Here is an 18,883-nt window from a genome sequence, read left to right on the forward strand (position 1 = left end):
TCCATATTAATCCTGACTGAAATTCCAGCATATGTTTTTATAGAAATTGTTAAGATAATTTGAAAATTCATATGGAAATCAAAGGGCCTACAAACCCTGAAAAAGAACAAAATTGGAGGACTAAAACACCTGATCCTAAGAATTATAAAGCTACAGTAACAAAAAGTATGATATTGGTATAAAAATAGATCAATAGAACAGAATGGAAATCCCACAAATAAATCTACAAATATATGGGCAACTGACTTTTGTCAAAGGCACAAAAAGAGAAAAGATGACCTTTTCAACAAATGATAAGAAAAACGAACTTGGATCCATACTTTGCACCATATACAAAAATTACCTAATGGATCATAGACCTAACCACAAAACCGAAAACTATGGAAGTTCTAAAAGAAAAAAGAGGAGGAAAATCATTGTGATCTTGTGTTAGACCAAGATGTCTTAGATATGACACCAAAAACTAAATCCAGAAAAGAACAATTGATAAACCAGACTTCCTCACAATTAAAATTTTCTGCTTTTCTCTAAAGGACACCACTAAAAGAATGGAAACACAAGCCAAAGACTGGGAGAAAATCCTTGCAAAGCGTAGATCTGGTGAAGGACTTGTATGCAGAATATATAAAGAACTCCCAAAAGTTAGTAATAATAATAATTTTAAAAACCCAAGCAACTCAATGAAAAAAAAAAAAGGCAAAAGATTTGGACACTTCACCAAAGAAGATATACGAGTGACATATAAGCACATGAGAAGATTCAACATAATTTGTCACTTAGGGATATGTAAATTAAAATCACAGTGTGGTATTATGCACCTGTTAGAATGGCTAAAATTAAAAAGATTACTCACAGCAGGTATTAGGATACAGAGCAACCGGAACTCTCATATACTGGGATGGGAATGAAAAGCGACACAATCATCTTGGAAGAGCTTCCACGTTTAACTGACACACACCTATCACATGGTCTAGGCACTTCCCTTCTCCACTTATTCACAGCAACTTTCTTTGTGGTAGACCCAAGCTAGAAACAACCCAAACATCCATCAGGAGATAAGCAAATAAATTCTGGTATATCCATACAAAGGAATGATGCTTGGAAATAAAGAATCAACTGCTGACACACGACACCACGGATGAGTCTCAAAAGACTTCTGCTGAATGAGAAAGATGGGAGAAAAAGCATACTGTATTTATATAGAGCCCTAGGAAATGCAAACTCCTCTATAGTGACTGAAAGTAGATTGGTGTTTTCTTCGGGATGGTTAGAGGCTGTTGGGCAGAATTCTAAACGACATAGGAAACTCGGGTCGATGGATAGATGGTCTTGATTGTGGTGTTTCACGGTGTATATACCATGCTTCTAGTTCACAAATTTATCTGTACACACAGATGTATGGTTCTTTTAAAAGGCAGCTATGGTAGCAGTTGGAAGAACATGTTTGGGAGTTTTCAGCAGAAAAATACTCTGGTACACACCTGCCAGGGGACCCCCAGCAGGCTACCTCAACCACAGGATACTTCAGTTACCTCCTCTGTAAAAAGGGGCTAATAACAGAACATGCCTCAGAGGATCATATTCAAGAATGAATAATATGTGGAAAGTGGAACAGCATCTGGAACACTGGAAGTATTCCATGAGTGGCACCCAGCGCCCTTCTCACCGCAGACGAGGAAACCAAGGCACGAGTGGAGGGAGTAGGGTATGAGGTAATTGTTGTTTTTGCTTTGCATCCCTTGCTGTGGTTAATTATTCTTTCTACCCCTTCCAAGGGATTCTGGTGGGGCTAAAACTCAGTGTCCAATACCCCTGGAGCATGCAGCCTATAACAAAACCCTGTCTTCCTGGATAGAGTGATGCTCTAAGATGTGCAAACAGTAATCCAGGCCCATCAGGAACCCTTTCTGGGATTGATCTAAATTGAATATACTGAGGCAAGGAAGGGGAGGTCTTTTTCCTCTAGGCTTTCCAAACTGGCTAATGTAAGCCTAGAGTGATCTGTGACATGCCCTTACTGCCTCCCTCATAGGAAAGATTTTTGACAATGGGACAGAATGGGATTGAGAGAAGCAAATGGAGAAAGGGAGAATCCTAAGGCTAGCCTTTGAACCCCTGGATCTATCCATACCTGAAGACGAACCTTTCCTTTCCTTGATGACTTACGAACCAGTCAATTCCCCTTGGGACATAAGACAGTTTGACCTATGTTTCTACTTGAAGGAGTCTTAGAGGGCAGAGAGGTGAAGTGAGTTGGCAGTAAAATATTGGAGCTGGGAATCCAAAACCAGGTCTCACTGCTACCCAAGCTCAAACTTGATTGCCACTTCCTACCTGTGGGACCAGGGCAGATGCCTGCGATTCAGGATGGAGGGACCGAGCCAATGGGAAACGCTATGGGCTTGTACCACACAGGGGAACAACAGGGGCCTGAGCTCCCAAAAGCCTGACATGAGACTGAGCTTTGAGGGAAACCACTCAGCTCAACCCATGTAGGGACGATGACTCACCTCAGGCTTCTAACCCCTTGAAGAGATTCAAGAGACAGGACAACAGGTCAATGGCATATTTATTTACAATCGGACCAAAAAAAGGCATACAGGCATCTTTTAATTAAAAATAATAATGATGATGATTAAAAAAGTCAGAAAAATTGATGATGTTTGAACCTTTTATGAGGAGTCCATTTCCTAATTCCCCCCACCCCCAAAAAAGAGAATCTCTTAGGGAAAAAATCCGAGATTTGAATGAACAAAAGCCTCCATTATCATTCTCTACTGCTTGGGTTCCCTTTTCTCCAACCTGATTCTTGGTGGACACCGTTTGGCGCTACGGAGTCACTGTGAGCAAGGTTGAGAAGTCCACTGGTTTGACTGGTGGAGCTGGTAGGGGCTGCTGGGAGAACCTGGAGTCGGGGTGCAGGGTGTCATGGGGGTGGGGTGTGTTCCGAGCTTAGCCAGCATCCTGAGCTTTGTCTTGTGGTGGGAGTCCCAAAGGGGCTGATGCAAGGGTGAGCGGCTGTTACTTAAACACTAACCCCAGGGTGGGTTTGGCCTCTTGCAACTTAAGAACAAATGTTTGGTTTGGGACATGCACAGGGTGCACAGGGGGTTGGGTGCTGACAGAGGAGCCAGGCTTGCAAAGCTAGCTCCCTCTTTCTAACTTGGCTCTTTGCCTATTCCTGGGAATCGGGGAAAGACTGACAGAACTGACCTTCCGTCTTCCTTCCCACAAGCAGGTGTCACCCAAGGAGGCAAGAATCAGACAGACAGGAGATGGAGGTGGAGGCGGAGGGGATGGGTCTGGCTGAAAGAGCTGAGCATGAGCACTGAGGCTGGGGGATGTCAGGGATAGAACGCCTCTCTCCCCAGCCACCTGAAGGAGGGCATCTGAGGTCTCCCGGCCTTATTCTGTGCTGGTAGGGGGAGTGGAGAGGGCCCGCCACCAGCACACTTCGCAAAGAGCAGCAACCCCCCGGGGAAAGAACTGGGGAGCAATCCTGAGGGGTGAGGACCCTTGTCCCAGACAGACACGTGGATGCTTGGCTTGACTCTGTAAATGCTTGGCCCTGGATCCAGGGTTTCTTGGCACACACAGTTCACTGCAAGTCTCTTCTCTGGTCCAGCAAACTCCCGCTGCTCCGAGCAGGGGTGAGTCCTGCTGTCCTGGGGCACTTGGCCCCAAGTACTTCCCGGGGTTTTTCTTGTAGCAATAAGACTTGGTCACCCTGGAGGCCTGGCTGGAAGCCCTGCTTTGGGCAGCCCTGGGAGGAGGTTGGGGGGAGAGAAGAGTGAGGGAGAGGGCTGGTAGAGGCTGGTCGGCACTGAGGATGCACGTCCGGGCTAGAGCTGGGCTTTGTCGCGGCATCAGAGGTGAGGATGGGCCGTGAGAGGCTCGGAAACCTCACCGAAGCCCCAGAAGGCCAGGCGTTTCCTCTTCCAGTTAGTTGTGGGGTGGCCAACAGCCTGAGGAACTGAGGTGGAGACAGTGACCAAACCCAGTGTCTTGGTGATTTATCCATCCTGGATCCTTACGTTAAAAAAACTAAGGAAAAAACCCCCAACCAAAAATAAACCTGAATAAACAGGTCTGAGAGTTCCTGCTGGAGGGAACTTTCGTAGCACTGAAGAAAAAACCACCCACAAAAACCTCATCCCCCACAGAACTGGAATAAATTGATGAAGAAAAGTCCAAGATTTATCTACAGGCCCTCCCGCCCCCCACGCAGCCCCGGGATCCAGGAACACTGTGCCAGGAGTTACATTCCAAACGAGCAGGAGTTATTTTATTTGCGTGCCTGCAGTTCCCCACGCAGAGTGGCTTCCTGTCCGTGGACAGAGTGGGCCTGGCCATGGTCCACCCCCATCAGTCTATCTTCACAGCAGCGTAGATCTTGCGGACAAACATGTAGGCTGCATAGAAGCCAATGGTGCCCGTGAGAAGCCAGAAGGACAGGACCATGAGGGCCGTGTAGCCAAAGTACAGGAGAGAGGGGATGAACTCGACGATGTCCAGCTGGGGCGAGTGGAGAGAGAAGAGAGGGGTGGACACTTAGTGTCAGCCTGCCATGGCCAACCTGGACACCGCCCCCCACCCGACCTTCTCACTGATCTTGTGGTGAAGCGGAAGCCTGGTAGGGGAAGGGGCTTGCTCTGAGTCGGCAGGGAGGGGCAGGCGGAGCTCACAGCCATGGCGAGCCTTCATCGGCAGCAGGGCCCGGGTACCGCCTTGAGTGCTCATGACCACCATGGCAGGTTTTTAACCAGCCACAGATGGGGGACAGAGGGGTCCAACAGCACCCATGGTTCCACAGCTAGGAAGCAGAAGGAGGTAGAATGTAAGCCTTGGGCTGGAGGGCTGGGGGTGTCCAAGGCCCAATTCCACTATCCTAGGCCATTTCTTGTGCGGGGGGTCGGGGGGTGGGGGGGTGGGGCGGGCGGGTAGGGGTAGGAATCTTCCTGGAGAAGGGCCTGAGAGCTCATTAGGAGAGAGAGAGGAGCCAGGGCCAGCATGCCTTAGGAATGGCCACAGCTGTGTCACTTCTTCACCCTCCACAGTCCCCAGAACAGCATGGCAACAATCCTGGATGGCTGGAGCAGCAGCCGGGAGGTGGTGGGAGACAGGATTAAAGAGCGGGGAGCCACCATAAGCCAGCCTACAATCCTCCCTCCTAAGAATGCTTCTGTCACTTTTGTTAACATCTCACAGGGAATTCATCTTGGAGCACGCTGGACTCTCCTGCAGAGTTTAGGGGCCCGGCAGGGATGCCAGAGACCTGTTTGTGGTGGTGTTTGCTGGGGTGGGCAGAGCTAATCTGGAACCTTGGTATCAAGACCTACTCGGCACACCAGGGCCTGAGTGGGGCCTGTGCTGGGGCTCATGGGCAGACACATGGTCACAAAATGCCAGGAGCTCGGAAGAAATCAGTATATCCTCTAACTGGGGGGTGAAGGCCATGTTTTCAGGCTTAACCCTCCCCAGGTTCCTACTTTCTCGTGTCTGGAGATGGGGTGAGGGAGGTAGGGGACAGGACAGTGGTAGGTAAACCCAGTGGCAAAACCAGGAAAGGTACAAGGCAAATAGGCAAAGCTGGAAAGGCCCCTAGAATTCAGGCCGCCCAAGGCTGTCATTTTACAGACAGGATCTGGGGCTGGGGTGGAGGTTTTTAGAGCAGAGAAGAAAGACTGGGGCACAGGGAAGAAGACAAGGAGATCATGATATGACCCCGGGGCAGTCTAGGAGGCCCTGTAGCTAGGTTTCATTTGCCCAACACTGTCTCCCATCTTCCATCTTCCCAGTGTTTTGGGGTACCCACTCCTTTACTCTGTGGCCCTGCTGGGGCTGTCAGTTTTAACACAGAACCTAAGCAGGTCGATCAGAGGACGCCATCCCATGGGACCTGAGGAGCAGTGAGGGATGGCATGTAACCCAGGCCAATGAGCATCTTCCCTGGGACTGGTAACTTGACGGTAGAGGAAAGATGTTCTTTTAGCTCTAGGGCTGCCACTGGCATCTTTCCACTTTGAGGCAAGATCCTGCATGCAGATTAAAGCCAAGAATACACACACAGCTGAGGAATGGATGTGGAGCACCATTTGAAATGCTGGATCTAACCATGCCTGAAGCTAGAACTCCAGCTTCTCAAACTTCCCAAGTTACACCAGTCAATACATTCTCTTTTTGCTTAAGCCAGTTGGAAATGAGTTTTGGTCACTTTCCGCTCAAAAGTTCTGATGAATACGGGCTATAGAGGAGGGAAATTAGATTTCTTCTGGATGATTCCAGGAATAAGAGGATGGCCTGAAGATGGAAGTTACAGGGTGATGGATTCCAGTGTGAATCAAGGAAGACTTTGATAATGACAGGAGGTGCTAACCAAAGAGACTGAGAATGCCAGGAGGGAATGTCTTCTGTCACTGGAGGTGCTAGAGCAGGGGTCAGCAAGCTTTTTCTTCAAAAGCCAGATAATACATAGTTTAGGTTTCGCAGGCCATGTGGCCTCTGTCACAACTACTCAACACTGCCACTATAGTGTGAAAGCAGCCATAGACAATACGTAAGTGAACGAGCATGGCTGTGTTCCAATAAAACTTTATTTACAGAAACAGGCTCACTGGCGCACGCACTAGTTTGCTGACCCCTGAACTACATGGTTACTTGCTGGGATCTCTGGAAAAGAGGGGCACAGTCGGCAAACCGGAAGCGGGGGTGGAGTACCATAGGATGATCCACACAGTTCTTTCCAACCTGACGATTTGGCCAAAGGGCGTTCTAAGCCTCCACCAACTGACCTGTGACTCTGGTTTGGGAGGACACCCTGGTTGCAAGCAGAGAGGACTCTGCCTGTTTTTGGATTTTGGAGACCTGAGAGGCACAGCGGGTGAGACCGTCTTCGGTGGTAGCCTTGGAAGGGAGGGGTCCACCACAGTGAGCCCAAACTCCTTTCAGTGGCCCATCCATCTGGCTCATGTGTCATGCACAGACCTACCAAAACCACTGTGGCAAGTGGGGATCTGCTTGTGTCCTTCCATGCCACTACTGGGTGAACCCGAGTTCCTAAATTTGGGCGCCAAAGCCTATTTCGGAATTTTCTGCTTTTATCCTCATTAACTCTTCTCATCTACCTTCTTTGTTCTTTCATGTTCTTGCTACTTCTTTCTTAGTTTGAGCTGAGTACCTCATTATCAGTGTCTCCAATTTCCTGTGAACAGTGCTGTAAGGTGAGAGACTTCCTTTAAGTTCTGCTTTGGCTGTATCTCACAGGTTTCGCATGCAATATTGTGCCACTTATCCTGAAGGCTTTTGTCTCCCAAACACACAGAACACAGATTCTCTCTGTCCTAAAAGGCAGCATGTTCTAGAACACAATGACTTTGGTTCTTCCCACTGTTGGTGGGAAAGACTCAGACACTTGGGTGTTCCCCCAGCACCCTCGTCTCCACCAACCTGCCCTGAAAGGGCTGGGGGCTCCCTCACACAGGGCAGTACCTTGTTAACAAAATAAAAGATGGCATAGACAAGGACGTAGAACGCAGATCCCCCGGAGACTAGGAAATTCCTCCACCACCAGCGGTAATCCTGAGGAGGAAACAGAGCAGAGTTATTGTCTCTAGGCACAATCTCTCTTCCCCAAGTTTCATGGTTGCCTGAGGGGCTAAAGACCCTAGATAAGAACAGTGATATTTGGGGTCATGGGAATGTTTTCTGTCTTGACTGTGATCATGGTTACACAACCATATGCATTTCTAAAAATTCACTGAACTGTAGACTAAAATTGGTGAACTTTATTCTGCATACGTGATACCTCAATTAAAAAAAAAAAAATCAACAAGGACCACAGCAAAAGAGCAGTAGTAACAACAACTAACATTTCTTGAGCAAATGCTCGCTGCAGGCCAGACACCATTCTAAGTGTTATACATGAATCAGCTCATCTACTCCTTGTAGTAGCTGAGTCAGGCCCTCTTGCTATCCTGTCACATGATGAGGAACAGAAGACACAGAGAGGTTAACCAACTGTCCAACCAGGGCTTCTAATGCAGGAGCCAGGAATTCAGCTCAGGCTGTTTGTCCCAGAGCCCTTCCCAAGGGGCTCCACCAAGAGCTAGTCTGCAGAGGGAGGGAAGGTCGTCCCATCTGCCTCAGCTACTGGAGAAACCACTACTGGAGTGGACTCTGTACTGACAAATCTAAGTGTCCTTCTGCAAGTCGCAGTAACTACTCCATGTGACTATGCTGTGAGGTAGGGATTCTTAAATCCAGTCTACAGCTGAATAAATGGGGGTTCAGCTAAGTGAAGTGATGTACTTGCCTAAGACCTCATAGCCAGAGGAGGGGGGCCCACATGGGAAACCCAGACAGCTTCATGACCCATCCAGTCCAGACCCAGCTTTCCTCACCCCCAACTCTTGGCCCCATTCCCCTCACCTCTGCACAGAGCTGGAAGTACACCATGACGATGCTGATTTGTGAACACGACACCACCAGGATGATGAAGACAAGGAACAGGAAGCCAAAAAGGTAATAGAACTGATTCTCCCAGATTGCCTGTGGACACATCACAGCTGGCCTTCAGCTAGCCTGCCTCCACCCAGCGACCCCTTCCCTTGGCACATGCTGCCTGTTCTCGAAAAGCCACCCCTCAGTTCCAACCGGCACACCACCTGCCATCAGGACAGGAATGGAGACACCATCATGATACCACTGGGGCCTGTAGGCCTCGCATGTGGGGTCTGACTGGCCCTTCCTCTCTGGAGCACAGGGGGAGCCAGGCTGTTCTCAGGGAGGAGCTGCGGCATGGCTGATCCTGCAATGGGTGGGCCCCAGCCTGAACTTGACAACTTGTGGAAAATAATGAATCCCACCCAAATCAAAATTACACAGCAGCCACCACCACTTACGGGCAGCCTACTGTGTGCCAGACAAGGTGCTACATGCTTTATGTGCATCTCCAGATATAAGCCTATGAAAGTGTGGCCATTCATGGATGAGGAAGCCAAGGCTCAGAGAGGCTGGCAATTGGCCCAGGGTCACACAAAAAGAGTAAGGTACCCCCTCTGGGGGGCAGCCAACCCATCCTCTGACCCTTTTCCTAGGCAGGGCTAGGTGGGCAAGGGGGTCTCAGCAGGGAGGGGCTGGACCATTCCAGAGCAGCAGATGCTGGGCCAGTATATCAGCAGGGAGGGGCTGGACCACTCCAGGGCAGCGGATGCTGGCCCAGTATAGATTTGGTGCAAGGCACTCTAGGTGCAGAGTGCCGAGCTGGCTCAGCCAGGTGCAGATGGCTCTAAAGAGCCCTTCTGCCAACTTCCATCTTGGCAAGCCTGGGCAGGAGTCACATCATTCCAACAGCTACTACTTAACAAGCTCTGCTTGAGTGCCAAGCCCTGTGCCTTTTATAGACATTGTCACATTCTAGCCTCACAACAATCCTGAGAATTAGGAATCACTCCCCCCGCTTTCCTGAGAGTTCAGAGTATAACAGGTAAAAAGATGTATAGGGACCTGGAAATCAAATCAGATGCCATGATGTTAGTCATGGTGGAGACTGGCTGCCATATTACTGACACAGCTTCTATTTACTGAGCACTTCCCACACACCAGACCCCATATACAATGGCCTATCTCATTTATCCTTCCAAGCCATCTGAGGGGCAGGAGTGGACACCCTGAGAGCATAAATGGGCCTGTCTGAAATCTCTCAGGTGGTAAGAGGCAGAGCACATAAGTGGAGGGACAGGGACGAGGCTAGTAGGGGTGAAGGTTGTGTGTGGAGGGGCGGGGGAGCACCCTACCAACCTCTTGGGGCTGACCTAGCCCCGGGGAGAAGCAGTACTCACACTGAAAATGAAGAAGAGCTCGATGAACATGGCGCCGAAGGGCAGGATCCCAGCCATGAGAATGCTACGGTAGAAGGGGAGGGTTAACACCGCTAGGAGAGCCGGGCCACTGGGCATCCAGGCTCCTCCCAGGTAGCATGAGGGATGGTGCTCACACAGGTGTGGTGGTTCTAATTCTCTGGCATACTTTTTGGACCATGACAGCCTCCTGAGAGAGAGGCAAGCTGGGCATCAATCTCCTCATTTTATAGATGGGGAAAGTGAGGTACAGAGAGGTGGCATAACTTGCCTAGATCTAAGTGATGGTCTTCCCCTGTCTCATCTGCACTTTTCCATCCCTCCCTTCCCTATCCTGGGGGTTCTTAGGCCAACACCAAGTCTGGTTACAACTTGGTCTCCTTAATGTGGCATCGAGTTAAGCTTTCACGAAGTCTACGAGAGCCTGTTGGAGCTGCAAAATACCAGGCACAACATCCCAGGGGAGGGTACCCTGTTCTACGTTCTAAGGAAATGGCTCAGGGCAGTGTCCGCCTTGCCCACTCTAGAATTCCCTGGGCTCACCCCTGCCAGAGACTCACCCAACAAATCGGTTCATGTACCACCGCTGTTCGGGGATCTGCCGGGGAATCTGGTTGGTGCGCACAGGGTTGTCATATGGCTGCTTGCGGAAGCCGAAGTAGTAGCCCAGGTAGACAAGGGGCAGGGAGATCCCGAACCACATGCACAGCAGGGCCACCATGGTGGGGAAGGGTACCTGCGGGCACAGCACCGTGAGGCCCCACAAGGCCCTAAAGCTCAGGCCAGGGGCTATGCAGGGAGGAGGGGGACCTAATGGGTCCCACGGAAGGAAGGCCACTACGACCGAGAAGATCCTGCAGACACATCCCCCACAAGGCTCCTGGCCAGAACCTCCTGGGGCTGATCCAGCCCTGAGGAAACATGGAGGGCAGCTTGAGGACCTTAAAGAAGGAGCCCCGGCATCCCAGAGGGGCTTGTCATCCAGGGAGGAGGCAGGAAGCAAGAACATAATGGGGTGGTGAAGAGGCCAGGATGAAGAATTACATGGTAGTTAACCGAAGACAAAAGGGAAAAAACAAAAGTGCAAAAATTGTGTGTTCCCAATTTTGTTAAAATGAAACACCATAATACACTATGAAGCCAAAAAAGCAGGTTATAAAACTGTATGTATAGGACTCCATTTTAATAGAAACATCCCAGTATTTATATGTATATGTGCCTACAGAGGCCTATGCTGAAAAGTTGACAGTACTTCCTCAGATGGGATGTAGGGATTATAAGTGATTTTTCATTTTTTTCTTTATCCTGTTCTACACAGTATTATGTTGTTACAAGAGTCATGCAAACTGGAAGAAGTGAATTAATATATACAAAGTGTTGAGAACAGTACTTATTCCAATGTAAGCACAATATAAATGCCTGCTGTTACATTGCAATTTTAAAGTTATATCATTCTATTTTAAATATAGCTGAAAAGACTGCAAAAATATACTACAACTTCTCTGTACTTTCCAAAATTTCTACAATGAGTATTTATAATGAGCAGTTGGTAACTAACTAGGAGGAAAATGTTGAAAGAGAGAAGGAACACAGGTATAAAAGAGGAAGTGAGAGGATGAACATGACTCTGTCTTTCCTGAGGGCGGCTTCCCCAACCGCTGCAGAGAAGCCAGTCCACCGTGGGCACCCCGGACTCCCAGCCTCACCCAAGGACCTCTGATCAATGGGCACCTGCAGGTGGAGGGGAGGCGGCTCTCGCCACTGAGGCCAGGATGGCAAATGCCTGCCCTCCCCCTCCACTGCAATCCTGCCACAGGATCAAAACCCACCCCCAGCTGAGTCTGCAATCCTACTCCATGAGTCCCGCACAAGTTACTACCAATGGCCGGGGCTGGCAGGGTCCCCGCTCTGAGGGCAGGACAACCCGCGGGAGCTGGTGTTGCGGGACAGGGACAGGCAGAGAGCCTTGTTTGGGATACTGACCTAATAAACCCACAGCAGGCAACGTTTCCTTGGCCGAGGCAACGGGAGATTCCCCAGCTGGCCCCTGGACTGTGGAAATCTCCCTTTAGAGAAGTGAGCTCTGGCCAGCTGTCTGCAAGAGCCCACAAGAAGGCCAGGGCTGGAGTATGGGCAGCCGGACGGGCAGGGCTGGGGAAACCCCAGCTTGTCCACAGCCCCCGAGACTGGGAACAGAATGCTGGGGACTCAGAAAAGGGAAGGGAACAGCAGGAAGTGACCTGTGGGAGTGGGACCGAGCATAGCCGGCCCTCCCTTACTTACTGCTCCTGATGAGTGCTTTCCCCAGATGAAGCAATTCAAAACGAAGCAGATGCCAAAAACCACACCAGGGTACAGCGTTGCCGTCTGGAAGCAAGGGAGACCAAGTTGGGGGTTGCAACTAGGGAGCTGCCACCCGTTCCAGTGGGGTCCCCAGACTAGAGGCCCTCAACCCTCCTTGTCCCTCAGGACTCAGCTCAAGGACCATTCCTTCCAGAAAACATTCCCTCAACTGCCCTTCCCCTGCCCTCATCCCAGTCTGTGAATATGTATTGTTACCTGGTCAATGTCTGCCTATCCCCGAGACTGGAAGCTCCTCAGGAGCTCCCCCTGCCCACTGAGCTGCTCCCAATCCTTAGAACACAGTAGCTGCTCAATACACATTTGCTGAACAGGAATGGCAGCTCCCTAGTTGCAATGAATGCAACTCCCTAGGAATTAACGAATAAAACTTTTATAAAACACCTATGTCTGGGCCTCACCCAAACAGCCTAGAGTGGTGGATAAGCTTTGAATCTTAGGGGCAGTGGGTGCTGGCCTCACAACACATCCTCTCACCTACTCACTACATGCCTGCCTCGATGGATAATTAGCATTACCCTTTTTAAAGAAGAGGGCACTGAGGCCCAGCAATGTTAAATACACACCCTGACTCCACACAGCTAAGGGTGGATCAGAGGCTCAAACACAAGCAGTGTAACCTGAGTCCCAGCTCCTGACCCACTGCATTGTAGACCATCCATTCAGATCTCTTGGACTGGGGCCCAGGCAAACGGAACCAAAGCCCTGGGCCTACAGGAGCCTTCTTTACTGCTGTGGCCGCCCAAGCACCCAGGAGGGCCACTGACCACATTGCCTGAGGGCCCCTGCAATCCGGCACTCAACCTCCAATGCCAATTTCATCTTAGGCCCATAGCCCCACTTCCCTGCCCTCCACAACAGGTCACTGCCCTTGTGCTGTTATGCAAGCAGAGTTATCTCAGGGTATCTGCCTCCTGAGTGCTAATGCTGTACCAAGGGCCTTCCATGCAGTTTCTCTATCCACACAACAACTCTGAGGGGTAGGTGTAACCATCCCCCACCGGAGATGGGGAAAGAGAAAGGACAGAGCCAGGACTGGGAACTAGGAGATTCCAGAACCCCAGACCACCCTGCTGGCTGCTTCCGCCCACCTGAAACCTTCCTCAAGGCCCACTTCAAATGCCATTTCCTCCCTTGTTGCGTGTTCCTGCTTCATACCACTGTGCAGCAGGGCATTCATCTGCCCTCCTGGCCGAAATTTACAGAATGGGCACTGTGCTAGGTACCAGGGGTGAGAACAGGAAGGTTCCAGCGAGGCAGACAGACCCGTAAATGGAGAACTAGCTCCATGGCACTATTTGTAGGCATGAGGCTCTGCCCAGGTTCCTCTGGGGTGTCAAGGAGGACACAGAGGTCAGAATGGAGGAGGAGGCTTCTAGAGGGTGACACTGGAGCTAGACCTTATGGATGAGGTGGGAGGAGAGAGGGGGTGGTGTGGCCGGGCACAGGGGAAGACAGGCTGGAGAAGGGCAGATGAGTATCTGTACCGCTGTGGGCCATAGCACATGCTCACCTGTGGGCAGAGGCAGAGCCCCAGGGAAGGGTCATCTCTTGCAGGGACACCAGGGGCGCCTAAGATAGTCAAGGGTCCGGGCGAGAGGCAAAGATATCCTAAACCTGGGCAAGAGTTCTAGAGCCAGAGCTGGAGCTGGGAGGGAATTCACAGACTGTCTGGCAGGAAAACTCTCAACACTTGTTGCCCGAGAGGAGGTGGGCAGGAGGGAGCAGGAGGCTGGGAAGCAACGCAACAGTCTGGCCTGGGGGTCCAGGTGAATGATGGTGCCTTCAGACGCAAGGCCCAGGTGCGGAGCAGAGAGGCTGGGTTTGGTGTGGGGCTGGCTGAGGGAGGTCCTGGGGGTGCTGTGGGAGGAAGAGCCGCACCAGGGGAGGTGGGGCTGGGTTCCATGCCTCCATAGGTCCTCAGTTCTTGGCACACCGTGGCCTGAGAAAAATACTCAATGCATCAAGAATTTAGGACCTTTCTTTGATCCTTCTAGAACAGTCCCCTTCACAGCTCTTCTACAGGGAGGGCTTAATTTGTGCCAGGGGTGTTGCAGCTAGAGCTCCCCTGGGGCTTTCGAGAGAGAGAGAGAGAGAGAGAGAGAGAGAGAGAGAAAGAGAAAGAGAGAGAGAGAGAGAGAGAGAGGGAGGGAGGGAGGGAGGGAGGGAGGGAGGGAGGGAAGGGTTTCAGAAAGCTGGGACCACAAGCTTCTCTGAGTTTGGCACCAGGGGGTTCCTGGGTCCTGGAGGGCCTCACTTGTCTGGGAGAGGGGGCTTAGGGCTCCCTGAGAGGTAGGGTCAAGTCCCAGGCATCCTCCTGGGTTTCTATGGTCTTTTCTGTTGCCAAGAACTGTCCTCACCACCAGGAGGACAGAGAAGGGCAGGACCTGTTCTCCCCGAAGAGGAAATGGAGACAACAAAGTCCAGAAGATAGGCTGGAAGCACCATGGCCAGGCCTCTTTTACCCCTGGCGGGTACTTGTCTTTGCTCCATGGCACAGGATGTTCTCTCAGCAGCCCTGGTGGTCAGTTTCTGGCCTTAAACTTTAACACCTAGGCTTGGTGCCCAAATTCTGTTATTCTGAATTTTCTATTTCTTCTCTTGTTTGAGCCATCAGACAGTGTAAGCTAAAAATCACCTCAATTCAATCCTCTCTTCTTACAGATGCAGCAAAAGGCCCTTGGAGGTCTCAAGGTGCCTGTGGCAACAGCCCAGTGTTCCTGACCCTCAGGTGAGTACCCCCCCCCCCCCCCCCCCACCTCTACCACTCTGCTGCTCTGCCTCTGGTCCTAACCCCCACCACAGACTGCCTACACTGCTGAGGAGCCTAGGAAGCTTCTTGGCTCCACATCAACACTGGCAGGAGGTTAGGACACTTACACAGAAGGCTCCTTTCTTCCACCGATGGCCTTTTAGAGTGCGGTACAGACGGCCAGCAGAAAATCCACCAAACACCCTGCAGGGAAATGGGAGGGATCCACACCAATGGGATTTGCTGGCTGAAGGGCAGGCAGCCTATGCCAGCCCCAGAGCCTGCTCAGACACACCTACCCCATGAACATGAAGAGGAAGCAGGCCGTGGTCATGAGAGCTCCCCGGCTGGAGGGCGACAGCATCCCGAGCATGGCCACGACTGTGGAGGGAGTGGGGGAAGAGAGAGAGTCAGGGTGGCTGATGGCCATGGTCCCAGGCCCCAGCCCCCATCCCAGGATAGCACACAGGGCCCAGGGCAGATGAGGCTAAATGAGGCTCCCTTCTCCTTTGGCCTTCCTGACAGCATACTCCCTTCCTCTCTGCAGGGGAAGACCGGTCTCAGCTGCGATGCAGAGGGGCACAGTGGCACTGGGCCTTGGCTGGACACATCTTAACTGTGGCTTCCAGCCCACAGAGCACTTGCAACCAGCCAGGCACTGAGCTGACAGACAGCATTATGAACACCAGCTCACTGAATCTGCCCTATCAGCCCTCCAAGGTAGAGGCTGGTTATCCATTTCTCAAATGAGAAAACACGTTCGCAGAGGTTAAGTGACTTATCCAAAGTTACAAAGCTCAAAGGCATGAGGCTGAGATACAAATTTAGGCAGATCAGTTGCTGAGAGATTAGATCTTAAAAGTTCTCATCAAAGAAAAAAAATTATGTACCTACGTGGGGTGATGAACATTAACAAAATGTACTGTTGTGATCATTTCACAATCTATACACGTATCAAGTTGTTGTGTTGTCTACCTTAAACTTACACTAGTGTCATATGTCAAAAAATAGTTAAAATGGAAAAAAAAAATTTAGGCAGACTGACTTAAGAACCGTCTATAATTACCATATATTAGGGTTTTTTGGGCTGTTCTCTGAGAAAAGACCTGATTTCGTTCCCAATGCCATTGCTGACTTGTGTTAGTCACTAAGGCCTGACTGTAGAGACAGGCCAATGTCACAGCACTAATGTGCGGCTTCACTGATGGAGTGGGCGTGGTAGGCTATCAATAGTGCTGGAAAACTCTGAGGGGCATCAAACCACCAGAGCCTGGTGCTGAGAGGACCCAGCCTTCCCTCTGGGATGGCTGACTCTGTCTGGCCCTGTGTTGCCGACATGCCCCCCTTCTCCAGGAGGGAAGCCACTCCTCTCTCAGACTCAGGCCTGTGCTCCTCTGGTGACAGGACCCCACACCCAGCCCCACCAGGCCCACTCACAGATGACTATGAGGATCATACAGAAGAGCTGAATGCCTGAGCCCAGGAGGGAGCTGAGGATCATGGGGTACTGGGGGGGCCTGAAGACATCACCATGAACCAGCTTCCACCCAGACTCTTCCATGGTGTCTTCCTGCAGGAAAGGGTAAGAGAATGAGGCTGCTTCCTGGGCTTCAGAGGAGGCAGCTCCTGCAGGGACCATCCCCAAAGACCCATGCCACCTGACTAGGGCTGAGGGTCCCTCAGGTATCAACCAGCCTCCACTCTGACAGGGGTGTAAGCAAATGAAACAGCGCTTCCCAGAGAACTGTCACATGGAAAAGGAGGGCACAAATATGAGGCTGACAGCTACATAAAAGGCAAAACTCCTCTCCAAATTCCACATGCCTGGGGCATGAAAAAATAATTTAAACATCAACACGATGAAATGTTAACTCTGAGCGGTTTTGGGTTGTGAGATTTAGAAGCAATTTTTTTTTAGCTTTTTTTTAATGTTTATTTTTGAGAGAGAGAGAGTGTGAGCGGGGGGTGGGGGTTTCAGGGAGAGAGAGGGAGACACAGAATCCGAAGCAGGCTTTAGGCTCCGAGCTGTCAACACAGAGCCTGATGCGGGGCTTGAACCCATGAACCGTGAGATCATAACTGGAGCCGAAGTCGGATGCTTAACCGACTGAGACACCCAGGTGCCCCACCCCCCCACCGCCAGCTTTTTTTACCTGATTATAAAAGTAGTATGTGTGGGGCACCTGAATGGCTCAGTTGGTTAAGTATTCAACTCTTGATTTCGGCTCAGGTCATGATCTCACAGTTCATTGAGTTGAGCCCCACATCGGGCTCTGCGCTAATAATGTAGAGAGCCTGCTTGGGATTCTCATTCTCTCTCTCTCTCATTCTCTCTCTCATTCTTTCTTTCTCTCTCTCTCTCTCTCTCTCTCTCTCTCCCTCTCTCCCTCCCTCCCTCCTCAGCTCGCATATGCGCATGCTGTCTCTCACTCACAAAATACACTTAAAAAAATTATGTGTTCTTGTGTAATAAAAAAGTGAAAAAATATTTTTTTGGCATATGGCATGATATTCAAATGGACAGAAAGTAGAAAATTTTTTAAAAATCCAGAAAGACTACACAAAAGATATAAAACTCATAAGTAAACAGTCAAAAGTTTTTAAAAACCCAGAAAGACATAAAACAATGCCATTGTTTTGATACATTTCCTTTAGCCCTTTATATATGTATATGTGCATATGTATATATAATTTTTAAACAATGGAATTGGAATCATACTGTATTTACTGCGTACTTTGTTATTTTCAGTTGATGTTTGATCATGAGCATTTCATCATTTCCAATAAATATTCCGTGCATTACTATTTTAATGTCTGCACAATTTTTCATTGTATAATTGTACCATAACATAACCAATCCATTATTATGGAATATCAGGCTACATCCAGTTTATTCAAGTTATAAATATAGCTATAATAAATATTTCTAGCCCAAGCCTTTGTGTTTTTGTTTTCCTTAGGAAAATTCTAGAAGAATTACTGGGTCAAAGCAAGCAAATCATTTTATAGCTCATGGTATATAGACTGATTAGTTACTTTTCAGAAAACTACCAATTTATACTTGCTTGGGTGGTGTGCAAAAGTGTTTAGCTCAGGTCAACCATGCCAATGGTAAGTATTATACTAAAAAACACTTGAGCTGATTTGAAGGTCCAAACTTTTTTTTTTTAATGTTTATTTATTCTTTAAAGAGAGCAACCGAGCACAAGTAGGGGGAGGGGAAGACAGAGACAGGGAGACAAAGAATTTGAAACAGACTCCAGGCTCTGAGCTGTCAGCACAGAGCCCGATGAGAGGCTTAAACTCACAAACTGTGAGATAATGACCCAAGCCGAAGTTGGATGCTTAACCACCCGAGCCACCCAAGTGTCCCACTGTCTTCTCATTATTGTTGGACTCTGTGTTTGGGGGTGGGGGAGGGCGGTTATCCCTGAGGTAAAAATGGGTATTCGCAAGTTTACTAGCCATGTATAGTCTATACATTTTTTGTTCCTTCTCACATTAGAAATTCTGGGGCTTTTTAATTCTTTTAACTGTATCATCTTTTTTCAAGTTTGTTGCAAATACTGTCTCCCACTTTTCTGTTTTGTGTGTGTATGTATTCTGACATGCAGAACAGTTTTTAGATTTTTTGTTTTAAGTAGGCTCCACAGCAAATGCGAGGCTTGAATTCACGGCCCTGAGATTAAGAGTTGCATGCTCTACCAACTGAGCCAGGCAGGTGCCCCCAGTTTTTAGATTTTTAATGTCATATCCATTAAGTTTTCTTTCTGTGATTTCTCCCAATCCTTTTGTGCTTGGAAATCAGAAAGCCTATCCCCATCATTTTGGGATTAAACATTTATTTTCCCTTTGAAACTACTCTATCTCTCACACACACACACACACACACACACACACACACACACACACA

The 18,883-nt window shown here is 49.5% G+C and overlaps 1 protein-coding gene across 3 annotated transcripts in view; it reads right to left on the minus strand.

The window, feature by feature from the left end:
- Window positions 1-2,551: 2,551 nt before the first annotated feature.
- Window positions 2,552-18,883, minus strand: part of TM9SF4 (transmembrane 9 superfamily member 4) — a 53,522-nt gene continuing 37,190 nt past the window's right edge. For 2 of the 3 annotated variants that reach the window (XM_049650021.1, XM_049650018.1), the window contains exons 10-19: window positions 16,408-16,540; window positions 15,270-15,351; window positions 15,099-15,174; window positions 12,141-12,224; window positions 10,418-10,593; window positions 9,840-9,903; window positions 8,428-8,547; window positions 7,489-7,578; window positions 4,686-4,813; window positions 2,552-4,515 (exon numbers count right to left, since the gene is read on the minus strand). In XM_049650021.1, the coding sequence (XP_049505978.1) occupies window positions 4,377-4,515; window positions 4,686-4,813; window positions 7,489-7,578; window positions 8,428-8,547; window positions 9,840-9,903; window positions 10,418-10,593; window positions 12,141-12,224; window positions 15,099-15,174; window positions 15,270-15,351; window positions 16,408-16,540 (1,092 nt within the window). In that variant the 3' untranslated portion in view covers window positions 2,552-4,376. The remainder of the gene's footprint in view (window positions 4,516-4,685; window positions 4,814-7,488; window positions 7,579-8,427; window positions 8,548-9,839; window positions 9,904-10,417; window positions 10,594-12,140; window positions 12,225-15,098; window positions 15,175-15,269; window positions 15,352-16,407; window positions 16,541-18,883) is intronic. The other variant, XM_049650020.1, reaches the window with a different exon arrangement.

Source organism: Panthera uncia (genome assembly GCF_023721935.1).
Source record: "Panthera uncia isolate 11264 chromosome A3 unlocalized genomic scaffold, Puncia_PCG_1.0 HiC_scaffold_11, whole genome shotgun sequence".
In the NCBI taxonomy this organism is placed as follows: Eukaryota; Metazoa; Chordata; class Mammalia; order Carnivora; family Felidae; genus Panthera; species Panthera uncia.